This window comes from Saccopteryx bilineata, chromosome 4 (assembly GCF_036850765.1).
Source record: "Saccopteryx bilineata isolate mSacBil1 chromosome 4, mSacBil1_pri_phased_curated, whole genome shotgun sequence".
Classification (NCBI taxonomy): domain Eukaryota; kingdom Metazoa; phylum Chordata; class Mammalia; order Chiroptera; family Emballonuridae; genus Saccopteryx; species Saccopteryx bilineata.
Genome location: NC_089493.1, coordinates 56541262 through 56554352, shown reverse-complemented (window position 1 = coordinate 56554352; position 13091 = coordinate 56541262). Strand labels below are relative to the sequence as shown.

Sequence of the window (13091 nt, the reverse complement as noted above, 5' to 3'; positions counted from 1 at the left end):
TAAACAAAAGCTAAATTCCAGTTCACACTTTTATAAACATTGAAAACTGCTGAATAGTGAAAAGATAGTTCAGTTTCCCAGATAATGGTAAATCCTCCTCAGATAACAGAAAGGTAACCCTTCTAACGAATACAAAAAACAAAAGGCTAGGTCAGTAGAAAGTTTCCTAAATGTTTTAAATGAATGGAGAGTAACTGAGACTTTTAAGGGAACCTCAAAAGGCTTCATTGAATAAAGGTGGAAAAGTTGCCCATGACTCCCAACTACAGGCAGAAAACAACTTTGAAAGAACAAGAGTTAAAATCTCAATAAGCCAACATAAGGGAAGTATTCATATAAACAGGCATTTGATATACACCATCTCTTATTTAAACTGTGAATGAACTATTATTAAATGATGGAATGTTGGACTTTAGCTTTCCAACTGAGAAAGTTAATTTTCCAGTTACAGTTGGCATTTTGACAGTCATGGATGTCTTTTCTTTTTTATTATGGTGAACAAAAAAACATAAAATTTATCATCTTAACCATTTTTAAGTGTATAGTTCAGTAGTATTAAGTATAGTCACACTGTCAAACAGGTCTCTAGAACTTTTTCATCTTTTGCAGATCCCAGCTATACCCATTAAACTCTCATTTCCCCCTCTCGTTAGCCCCTGGTAACTACCATTCTATTTTCTGTTTCTGTGAATTTGGAAAATTATGAATTTCTTTGTAAATGTTAGTATCAAGAAAATGCCTGTTGGGCATTATTCTTGATGCCTGGATAAAAAAAGAGATAAAGGATAGCTGAAAATCCCTAGAAGGTCTTTCTGACACTGGACTTGGAGATGTATAAAATGATAAATCACAGCCCTGGTCAGCCAGTTGGCTCAGTGGTAGAGCATTGGCCCAGTGTGTGGATGTCCCAGATTCGATTCCCAGTCAGGGCACACAGGAGAAGTGACCATCTGCTTCTCCACTCCTTCTCCCTCCTTTTCTCTTTTCTCCTTCCACAGCCATGGTTCTATTTGTTCAAGCTCATTGGCCCCCGGCACTGAGGATGGCTCCATGGAGCCTCCATCTCAGGCGTTAAAAATAGCTTAGTTGTAAGCATGGCCCTAGATGGGCAGAGCATAAGCCCCAGATGGGGGTTGCCAGGTGGATCCTGATCTGGGCGCATGTGGGAATCTATCTCCACTCCTCTCAGTTGGAAAAGGAAAAAAAAAGATAAATCACAGTAAAAATCAGTGCATGTTAAATCTTAAATGAGTGGTGGCCACAGTAAACTCTGTGTGATGCTAACAATAATACTCATACTGTTCTGCTAAGTTTTGCTCCTGCCACTGCTGACCCTGTAATGCTGAGGTACCCTGGAGGAAATGGGAGCCGGATAACCTGGGGATACTGGGTCTCCAGTACTGCACTTGTTTGGTTATTAGTGAGGAGAAGGAGTATTGAGAAGCTGTCCTGCCAGATTTACCTGGGTATGATTGTTGTCTATTTCAAGATACACAAGAGTACCTAAAAAAGGTCCCTGAGGGGAAAGTGCAATGCAGAGGAAAAGGAGGAACCCACTTGGTTTATGCCTAGGTATTATGAAGCTGGAGCTGGCAGGCAGCCTTTTTGGATGCTCTCAATATTGACATGTAGAAACTCTGTGGTAACATGACATTAAAGGCTCTTCTTCCCCCAGATTACTACAGTTAATGTTTAAGTCAATTTAGAGCAGTGGTTCTCAACCTGTGGGTCGTGACCCCAGCGGGGTCGCCTAAAGCCATCGGAAAATACATAATGCATATCAGGTATTTACATTCCGAATCATAACTGTAGAAAAATTACAGTTAGGAAGTAGCCACCAAAATTATTTTTTGGTTTGGGGTCACTGCAACATGAGGAACTGTATTGCGGGGTCACGGCATTAGAAAGGTTGAGAACCACTGATTTAGAGGATACATATTTGACATGTGTTTTGTTTAATGTCTTGGAAACCACTTTACCAGATTCTATATAGAATGCAAAAGAATGCAAAAATCTCAAAGAAATCGGAGTAGCCAGATGATGAGGATTTAGCATGTTACAGTCACATTGTATTCTCTAACTGGTCCCTTTAAGAAGAGTAGCAGCTTTTTCCTGATAGAGCATGCTGATACTTGTCCAAGACTTTGTGGTGCTTTGTAGTTGAAATTGCCTAATACGTTTTGAGTTATCATATTGGGGGGTAGGGAGAAGATGTGAGGGAGGAGTTGAACTTGGAGTGCCTGCCCAAGCCCCAAATGATTTCCACATGCTATCTGTCAGCCCCAGTTGAATGCTTCTAACTTTGGCTTCAGATTAGAATGAATTACCTAGAGAGCTTTGGAAATTACTATGGCACAGACCTTATGTTGACCAATTAAGTCAGAATTTCAGAATTTTTGGAAGGGAGCAGGCCTAGTTATAAACATATTTTTTAAGTACCCCAGCTCAGTTGGTTAGAGCATTGTCCCAAAGCGCCGAGGTTGCCGGTTTGATCCCCAGTCAAGGCACATGCAGGAACAGATCCATGTTCCTGTCTCTCTTTCTCATTCCCTCCCTCCCTCTCTCCCTCCCTCCCTCCCTCCCTCCATCCATCCATCCATCCTTCTCCCTTCCTCTCTCTCAACTCAATAAAATAAACATATAAAAATAAAATAAAGCTCCCTAGGTAATATTAAACTGCAGCCAGGGCTAAAACCATTTTAGTTATTTCAGCTCTAGCCAGTATGATGTGGGGAACATTTATTAAAATTTATGTAAAATACTTCTTAACTGTATAAAATAAATATACAGGTTTTCCCATCACTGCCTTCAAATAGACAGGGTGTTATTTTGTTTTGTTTTGTTTGGTGGTTTGCTAGCCAGTTATAGATTCTAAAGAAACAGGTGGAAGGAGATGGAAGAAGACATTGTGAAGAGGCCCCATGGCCGTCTTTAGGGACCGATAGGGCATGAGGGGTAGGAAATATTTTTTATATGTATTTCAGGAAGTAGAAAATATGGCATGTTCTCAGTCTAAATTATGTAACTTTGAGGGATGTGATCTGTTTATGCCAAAATAATGAGACATATACTACATTGCATTTAACATGTGTGGGGATTCTTTGCAGAGTAATTAGCATTCCTTTCTTTAGCCTGCAGTCAGAATAAACATACCATTCACACCCTCTCTGTGTTCACATTTTCCACAGCGTTGGAGAGATTTTTTTCAATAGAAATTTTTGTCCTTTTTCTAATAAGACTTGGATTATATTTGAAGAAATTTAGAATGTCTTTCTTTTTCTGGCAGGAATTGATTTTAAAATCAGAACGATAGAACTAGATGGAAAGAAAATTAAACTTCAGATATGGTAAGTAAATAAATATATACACACATACAGAGTTTCTACTTTAGTCAGGAATTGAAAGTGGGAATTTAAATGTACATTGTGAGAAATTAGAGGTATTCTGTGGTAGCTAACGCACCTTTTCTTTATCAGAACCAGGGGGAAATGGGTAGGTATTCAAAGGTCTCTCCACCATGATGGAGAAGGTAAGGAATGATATCACTAACTCACAGCCAGAAGAGAGCTGAGAACTCATTCTTCCCCAATGCTAATTTTATAGGGGAAGAAACTAAATTCTAAAGTGTAAATTACTTTTTTTATTGTAGTTGTTACAGCTGTGAAATCAGATAAAGCTTAGTAGTCCAGTGGTAGAAACCTTAAACAGGAAGCTCAGACCTGGGCTCCAGCCAAGAATAATACCTCTACGATGAGGATGTGGGGTCTGTTGCAACTTCTCCTCTTAGGGTCCACTTTCTCTCATTTGTATATTGGTTGATTAGACTGATATCTGAGTTCCCCTCCAGCTCTGATACGTTATAATTTATTTGCATATTTCTTCTCATTAAATAATAAAAAAAAGGACCACTGGACTAGGAAATAAGGGATAAAATAGTCATACTTCTCATCTCTCATGTTGTAATATATAAGGTAAAGATCTCCATAAGACCACCCAAATCTGACTGGTTAATTCCTGAAGAATTTGTCAAGTACAGTGAATAAGCATGGTTCTTCCAGATGGCCAGGTTGAACATTTTTGGTCTGAACTGAGAAACTTCATAGATTTTTTGTTTAACCTCCTATAAGCTGGTTTAATTTCTTTCAGTACAGCACCTTCCATGGAGCCATATAGACTTGGAGCCCCGGGAAAGGTTTTTGATGATGTTTACTGATCTAATGTGTGATGATGACAGCAGTAGACATAGCTTAGCAATAAAGTGCTACACAGACGACACAGGGTAAAATGGTAAAGTAATATATAAACTTATTTCCTAGGCTGTTTTTCTTCTTTGAATCTCGGAATAGGGATAGAGTTAGAACATTATATTGAAATTCACTGGACCTTCCTTTATGGAGGAGGAAACTAGCACTTAGAGTAGGAGACCCTGTGTCTGGGTTGGAGATAAAGCTCGGACAGCTACCTAAATCCCCTGGAGCATCGTGTCAACCTCGTATATTAGTATAGCAGATCCAGTATGTCGTTGGGAAACAGTGTGAGGTCACCACAGGCTGCCCTCTTTATCTATTGGTGTTTAATAAGAAGCCAAATGTTTTAAAGATGTAAAATAATCTTTAAGGAGAATTTCTGATGCTGTGATATGTAGTCCTGATCATAGCATAGGGAGTGTTTCTAGGAGCCTGTGGTGATCAGCTAGCTAGAATTTACTATAACATCATGGCACTACTTATAGATACTCTCAGCAGCAAAGTGGTCTCTATCCAGCCTCTCTGCAGAGCTGGTTCTAAATCAAGTGTGTTAGAATCAAAATACGGTTAGTCTACTCAAGGGTGCTTGGCTTGTATTGTCCCCATGACTTGTTTGCCATGTACCAAACAAGTGTCCTGTGTAGCTAATCCTGATCAGTGACAAGGGTTGTGTAAGATGACTGTGAGGTGAGGGCCTGCCATAACAGCCAGTGTGTAGATGGCTTGAGTCTCATTTGAGGCTGTGAGCTGGTTAGTGGCAGAACTAGGAACACAGCCCTCCGAAACCTTTTTCTCTGCTGAGGATGATGGGAATACCACGTGCTGGGCTGTGGTTGTCATCGTGTGAGAGTATATAAGGATGAAGAGGTTTATTAATGTTTTAAATTTACTGTATTTCCCTCGGGCCTCATCTCTCTTTTGGGTTAGGTATGCATTAGATTTCTAGTGTATTTTCACAAACGCCACTTCCTTCCATACAATTAAATTGTACAATCTAGGTTGTGTTAGTAGCACAGGGAGTGTATTAGTATTGTTAGTGTCAAATTTAGGAATATTGGTTTTTCACAGATATCAAGGAAATTTGACCTACTTTATAGGGATTATTTCAATAAATGTAATTGGAAAGTTTTGTATCTTCTAGAATGTATCCTAATGGCATGCTGTCAGCTACGGAAGAGTATATGAAAGCTTATGTAATATCGTGGTCTTGTTCATATTTTAAAGTCTTTGGAAACATCAACAATTATGTGTTAAACTCCCAAGTTCCCATTTAATTATGGGCTCCACAGCTGAAAAGGTCCTAGAGGAGATCCATTTTGGTGTGCTCTATTGAGCAGGATCTACAGTAATAAGTCCAGCCCAGTTGCTTTCTTTGTACAGAAATCAGAGTTTCACTCAAGAGAGAAAAATGCCTTAACCATTAGACATTTCTAAAAGGGATTGTAACTACCTCTAGGAGTCCAAGAATTTAGAACTATTCTCTGTTCTCTCCCACATGTGTTTGACTAATACTGTATGCCAGTTCCTAGTAGACCATGGGTTTTCCTGTTGCTGCTTTTGACATCATGGTCCAAGTTTTTCACCTAAGTCATTGTGAGCTCATGACAGGCTCCCGGGGCCACCACTGCCTCCACTTCACAGACATACAACAGGCTCCCTTTGTATCTTATTCCTCTCTCCTCTAAAACCACTTCATTTGTGAACAGACCAGAATTACCTCACTCATAGCTTTGGGTCTCTCCACAGTAATGCTGGTGATGTCTTTTAAAACCACTCTCTCCTTTCTCCTTGTTTCAAATTTTAGGGACACAGCGGGTCAGGAAAGATTTCGAACCATCACGACAGCATACTATAGAGGAGCCATGGTGAGTGTGTTTTGGGAGTTTGTAACTCTTCAGGTGAAGGTAAAACATGAATATTCGTTTATCAAATTTATAGGAGTCAAGCTAAAGTCTAGTACAATGGGGGAAAATTTTTTTGATGTGAAAAATGTTTTGTTTAGTAACTCATCAGATCAGCCTTCATAATATTATTAGGTAATTAGCCTGTGGGTGTTTTAGAACTCCTCCTCTGAGGGATTGTTTATTTTTGTGATATTCTTTTCATTTTATTAATACCTTTGCCACATCTTAGCAAACCACAGGCTTTGTGACTAAGTATTCAGTTCTTGCACCCTCTCATCATCCAGCCCTGCCGCCATCATTCCTAACCTCTCACTAGGTCCACAGCATCCACTCCTAATGGCTCCTCCTCCAACAACGTTCTACTAGCTGGCCGGGAAGGAGTCAAATGATAGGTGGCTCTTTGAGGTCTAGAATCTAGTAAATCTTGACTGCCAAATCCTGCTTTGCTGCATGTTAGCCTTATCCTTGTTAGCATAACCTCATCACTTGGCTATTTTCCATCCTAAGGCTTCATCTATACAACCCATTTATATTGCTTGTTGGCTCAGTGCAGATTCTGAGTGGTGCAGGAGAACAGTGGTGAATAAGGCAGCTGAGAAGAAGACTGTATTGAACATGCCTAGAACGCCAGGCCCTGACCAGGGCTCTATCTCTGGCTTTTAGGCCTAATCCAAGCACACACTGGAGCTTTGAATTTATTTTATTTTTTTGTATTTTTCCAAAGTGAGAAACGGGGGGCTGGGGTGGGCGGCAGACAGACTCCCGCATGCGCCTGACCAGGATGCACCCAGCATGCCCATCAGGGGTCGATGCTCGGCCCATCTGGGGTGTTGCTCCACTGCAATTGGAGCCATTCTATCGCCTGACGTGGAGGCCATGGGGCCATCCTCAGCGCCCGGGCCAACTTTGCTCCCATGGAGCCTTGGCTGCGGGAGGAGAAGAGAGAGATAGAGAGAAAGAGATGGAAAAGTGGAGAAGCAGATGGGCACTTCTCCTGTTGCCCTGGCCAGGAATCGAACCTGAGACTTCCACATGCTGGGCCAATGCTCTACCGCAGAGCCAACCTGCTAGGGCCTGGAGCTTTGAATTTTGATGAAACTCAGTGAGCTCAGAGAATCTTAGAAGGCTGAGAAGTGGAGGTCTTGAAGCTTAACCTAGTCTGTGGGGACCAGCTGCCATCATACCCAGTCCATTGTTGAAAAGACTTGTGCTCCTGGGAATGGTGTCAGGGTGACAGAGCTGTAGGGGTGATAGCTGTTCCAGCTGTTCCCTTGCTTTCAGGAAGATGTGATCGGAATCCACGGATCCCTTTATTATCATGCTGCCCTCCTTTCCTCCTCCACTGCTACTCAGCCTCTCTTTGAGTACCAGTAACCCATCCCCACAAAAATATGGGGAATTTCTTTTTAAAGCTCTATGACCTTGGCACTATACACCACTAAGCATTTTATATGTATGTATTCCCCACACTTCACCCTATAATACTATATTACTATTGTGAAAGGTCACCATTTTAAGAAAGGCAATTGTCAGCTACTCTCTATTTTGCTTAGATTATAATCAAAGGAGGGACTTATCTTGTGTACCAGGAAGAAGTTTGTTGTTGGTTTTCTCCAGGAAGGATTTTAGAGATAAATGCGAATATCTTAGTAGGGATGATTTAGGATAATTTACAGGTAGTTTTGATTAGAAGCGTCTTAGAAATACAACTTTTCTATTGACCTGTTTTTATTTCCCAGGAGAGGTGTATTAATACCACTTGCATGCTTGGGCAGGAACACTTGGGGGGCACCTTTCCCTTGGATGTCTAGTTCTAGTTCATGGTGTGAGGAAAGAGGGCATTGAAATGTGTTATTTAATTTCAGTTTGAGGATTGGCTGTCTTTTTGATTTGTCTACTGCCTAGTCTTTCTTCACATTACTACAAATAATTAGAAATTGTTGCTACTCTAAGATACTATGTCTTTTCCATTTTGAAGGTAGGGATTTTTGTATATTTTACTCTGCTGCATTGCCAGTGCCTGGCACATAGTAGATGCCCAACAAATACTTGCAGGAGGGATGAATCAGTGGAAAATTTCAGACCTAGATACCATCTTGGGTAAATCTTCAGAAAAGCCTGTTCAACTTGAGTTTTGGATCTTGCAGGTCATCTGTTCCAGTGGGATGTGTGGCCATCGTGTTCTTGTTGGGCATCATGTTCTTATTGGGGCATGTCCTCATTTTAGCAAGTGGTAGTTCTGGTGGGGTTAGTTTGGTTTATTCAGGTGTGCAACATGTTGATAAGCACTGTACTGGAATCAGCCACCATCAGTCTTTTGGTCTATTTCAAGCTATTCAGCAACATTTAGTGGCAAAGCAGTAACCCTGATGACAATCAGATTTTTGGAGAAAAAAAGGACCATATCAACATTTCTCATAGAGGAACACTATCTTAAGAACTCAAAGGAAACTGTTATTATAGGTATATACTATATAAGATATATAAAGTTTTTTTATTTATTTAATTAATTATTTATTTATTTTTTTTTATAGAGACAGAGAGAGAGTCAGAGAGAGGGATAGACAGGCAGGAATGGAGAGAGATGAGAAGCATCAATCATTAGTTTTTTGTTGTGACACCTTAGTTGTTCATTGATTGCTTTCTTATATGTGCCTTGACCGCAAGCCTTCAGCAGACCAAGTAACCCCTTGCTGGAGCCAGCGACCTTGGGTCCAAGCTGGTGAGCTTTGCTCAAGCTGGAGACCTCGGGGTCTTGAACTTGGGTCTTCCGCATCTCAGTCTGACATTCTATCCATTGTGCCACCGCCTGGTCAGGCAAGATATATAAAGTTTTAACTAGAATGCTTGAGTCTATATTTCCAACTGATTCATAATATCAGTATGCTTACATTAAATAGTCAAAGAGTTTTTTGCTATTAAAACCTAAGATATAAATTAAAAATAGCTGCCATTTACTGAGTCTAAGCTTTATTCTGGTTCTAGGTTAAATACTTTATATATAATGTCTCAGTAGATTCTCAGAAGAATCCACTGTGGAAAACATTCTGTCCTCATTTTACAAATGAGAACTGGAGACCAAGTGGGATAAAATAACATCTGCAGGATCTCCAAGGAGATGCCTCTGAGTCCATGGCCTATGTCCTTGCCCACTGCACTGCCCACACGTCCTGTTCTAACCATCCAGAGTGCCACTTGACAGACATAGGCAGTTATGATTGAGATGGTCCATATAGCCCCAAAGGTTCATAGAGCGATGGCAGTTACTTGGTTAACATTAATATTATAGGCAGCTAAGTACTTTGAATCAGGAATTATTCAGATTCCATTTTGAGGTGGTTTTGTGTGTGTGTGTGTGGTAAAATAACAACATAAAATTTACCATTTAAGTGTATAGTTTTCCACTTTGATTTTTTAAAGAAGTTATTTACATTGACAGTTGTAAAATCTCCAGGCTAGAAGGAGGATACAAGATATTACTGCTTGTCATTTAAACAATAACATATATTTTTCTGATTGTCAGAAGTTACATGTAGTAGAGAAAACTTTGAAAAACCCAAGAAATCATCCAGATATCCCACCACCACCTTGGTTAGTTTGCTTAGTGAATAGAGTATTGGCCCAGTGTGTGGATATCCCAGGTTCAATTTCCAGTCAGGGCACACAGGAGAAGCGACCATCTGCTTCTCCCCCCTCCTTCTCCCCCTTTTTCTCTCTTCCTCTCCTGCAGCCAGTCGCTCAGTTGGTTTGAGCGTTGGCCCTGGGTGCTTAGGATGGCCTAGTTCAGTGGTAGTCAACCTGGTCCCTACCGCCCACTAGTGGGCGTTCCAGCTTTCATGGTGGGTGGTAGTGGAGCAACCAAAGTATAAATAAAAAGATAGATTTAACTATAGTAAGTTGTTTTATAAAGATTTATTCTGCCAAACTTAGTGAAAATTCGACATAAAGTACTTGGTAAGTAATTATTATTATATGCTTTAATTTGCTGTAATTCTACTTTATAAATTTTATAAAGTAGGCCCTGGCCAGTTGGCTCAGCGGTAGAGCGTCAGCCTGGTGTGCGGGGGACCCGGTTCGATTCCTGGCCAGGGCACATAGGAGAAGCGCCCATTTGCTTCTCCATCCCCCCCTCCTTCCTCTCTGTCTCTCTCTTCCCCTCCCGCAGCCAAGACTCCATTGGAGCAAAGATGGCCTGGGCGCTGGGGATGGCTCCTTGGCCTCTGCCCCAGGTGCTAGAGTGGCTCTGGTCGTGGCAGAGCATCACCCCCTGGTGGGCAGATCATGCTGGGTGGATCCGGGTCAGGCGCATGCGGGAGTCTGTCTGACTGTCTCTCCCTGTTTCCAGCTTCAGAAATTAAAAAGAAGAAAAAAAATTTATAAAGTAAAGTTACTTCCCTACTTTATAAATCACCATTACTGTGGAACCAGTGGGCGGTTAGAAAATTTTACTACTAACAGAGATACAAAAGTGGGTGGTAGGTATAAAAAGGTTGACTACCCCTGGCTTAGTTGATTCAAGCATTGGCCCCAGACAGGGGTTGCCAGGTGGATCCCGGTCAGGGCTCATGCAGGAGCCTCACTATCTCTCCTCCTCTCACTTAAAAAAAAAAAATTCCACTACCCTGAGATAGCTTCTGTTAACATTTAATTGTTTCCTGGATCCTTTTGTCAGTGTATACATGTGTATTTTATATTTATTTTTATTTACATATATGTTTTATATTTATTTACAAAGTTGGAAGCCAGACCCTGAAGGACTTTGGCTCCCATGTTAAGAAATTTTAGTGAATTATGCATACACTGGAGAGGTATGAATAAAGTGATAACTCTAGTGTCCTTATGGAGAGTGGGTTAGAGGTGGTTAAGAATGAAAGCAGAGAGACCACTTAAAGACTATGGCAGTAATCCAGGTAAAGGTTAATTACTGAGAATGTGAATAAGGCCATTCAGATGTGTGTGAGGGGTGTTGTATTTTGGAAATACTGAGGGTATTGGGCCTGCAGGACTTGGTGACTACTGACTGTGAAGGAGAGGACTCACTAACTGGCAGGGCTGGATTGCCCTTCCTCAAGACGAGAGTACTAGAGGGAAGCAAAGATTTGTAGGGGATGAAGATAGCCTCGTGTTTTACTTAGTTAAAGTTTCAGTGACCACAGAGGACACCTGGGAAGTGATGTCCATCTAGTGGTCTCCAAGTCACATCTGACCCCGCCTCTCTCTTTGGCCCTGTCTTGTGCTCTTCTCTCACTGGATCTCTGCACTCTTGCTAAGCTGACATTCTTTCACTCAGACCAGTGGGTCCTGGGCTTCCTGGTCAGCAAGGTATTTATAACGTTCCTCCTATGTGCCGGGCACTGTGGTCTTTCCCTTTTCACCTCAGCCTCAAATTTTTTGCCCGTCAAGTCTACTGAGCCCTCAGGCCTTGGCTTTAGTGTCCTTTTCTCAGGGAAACCTTCCCTGAACAACCCAGCCCATCAAGCCGATCACATTAGCATTTGTGCTCAGATCTCCTCATACTTCTTCATAGCAGTTATCAAAATCATAATTAGTTGTATAATTGTTTTGTTTATTGTTTTCTTTGCTATCTATTCATGAGAGGAAGGGGCCTTGTCTGTATCTTGTGCACTGCTTATTGTACTTAGTATAAGATCAGGTACATTTACTAATTTTTTTTTTTTACGGAGACAGAGTCAGAGAGAGGGACAGATAGGGACAGACAGACAGGAACGGAGAGAGATGAGAAGCATCAATCATCAGTTTTTTTTCATTGCGACACCTTAGTTGTTCATTGATTGCTTTCTCATATGCGCCTTGACCACGGGCCTTTAGCAGACTGAGTAACCCCTTGCTGGAGCTAGTGACCTTGGGTCTAAGCTGGTGAGCTTTTTGCTCAAGCCAGATGAGCCTGCGCTCAAGCTGGCGACCTCGGGGTCTCAAACCTGGGTTCTCCGCATCCCAGTCCGATGCTCTATCCACTGCGCCATCGCCTGGTCAGGCCACTAAATATTTTTTGAATGACTGAATGGGTGGGTGGAACTAGCACTTAATACAGAAGCGTGGTCTGGTGATACAGAGTTTGGAATAGTTAGCATACAGTTATCATTTGAAACATTTAGAAGATAAGCCCTTTAAAAACACCAGCCAGCTTTAAAAATATGATTTCATTAAACTTGTATAATAAGTTCAATATATTTGAAGTGTCTGTGATTTACTTAAGTAGTGACATTTTGATCAACTGTAATTAAAAGATATAATTTTAAAGCAGTGTGGTTACAATCTTAGCATAGGAGCAAGAAGCAAGACAATTTCTACTTGCAATAAACAAGTGCACAGTAGAAGAGATTGCCTCTTACTCTCAACGTTATCTCTGTTTTAACTTAAACACTCTTTCAGCTCCAGTTGCTGCCAGTTCTTATCATGTGGGGTCAGGTAGAAAGGGGGTATCATCTTTACTATAATCACTAATTCATTACAGGTTAACAGTCGAAATGTTAACAGGGTATTTATTTACATGGCAAGACAGTGGAAGAATTTATTTATTTTTGCTTCTCTGTACTGTAAAATATTATCGTGAATACCTTTTAGAACAACCAAAACAAAGAAAAGGTTTCTAGAGGGGAGGAATTTATTTGTGCTGTATTTTTATAACTTCAAATGTAGACTGTACTAAATAAAGATCTTTTTTTCTCCTATAGGGAATTATGCTGGTCTATGACATCACAAATGAAAAGTCCTTTGACAATATTAAAAATTGGATAAGAAACATTGAAGAGGTATGTAAAGGAAAGAGAATGTTGGTACTGGAGATCATCATGGTGATACTGAATGATTCAACCCGGCCGCTTATAAAGGCTCCTGTCGCTGGAAGAGGCAGCTGAGCTGCTAAGAAGTAGGGCATAGGTGGGTCAGGCCCTGGCTCTGCTGGCAACCTAGAACGCGA

At 41.0% G+C, this 13091-nt stretch overlaps 1 protein-coding gene across 1 annotated transcript in view; it reads left to right on the top strand.

Moving 5' to 3' along the window:
* The window catches only part of RAB8B (RAB8B, member RAS oncogene family), a 74381-nt gene that overhangs the window by 50071 nt on the left and 11219 nt on the right, over positions 1-13091 (top strand). The window contains exons 2-4 of the mRNA XM_066274457.1: positions 3287-3347; positions 6052-6112; positions 12847-12924. Coding sequence (XP_066130554.1) covers positions 3287-3347; positions 6052-6112; positions 12847-12924 — 200 coding nt within the window. The remainder of the gene's footprint in view (positions 1-3286; positions 3348-6051; positions 6113-12846; positions 12925-13091) is intronic.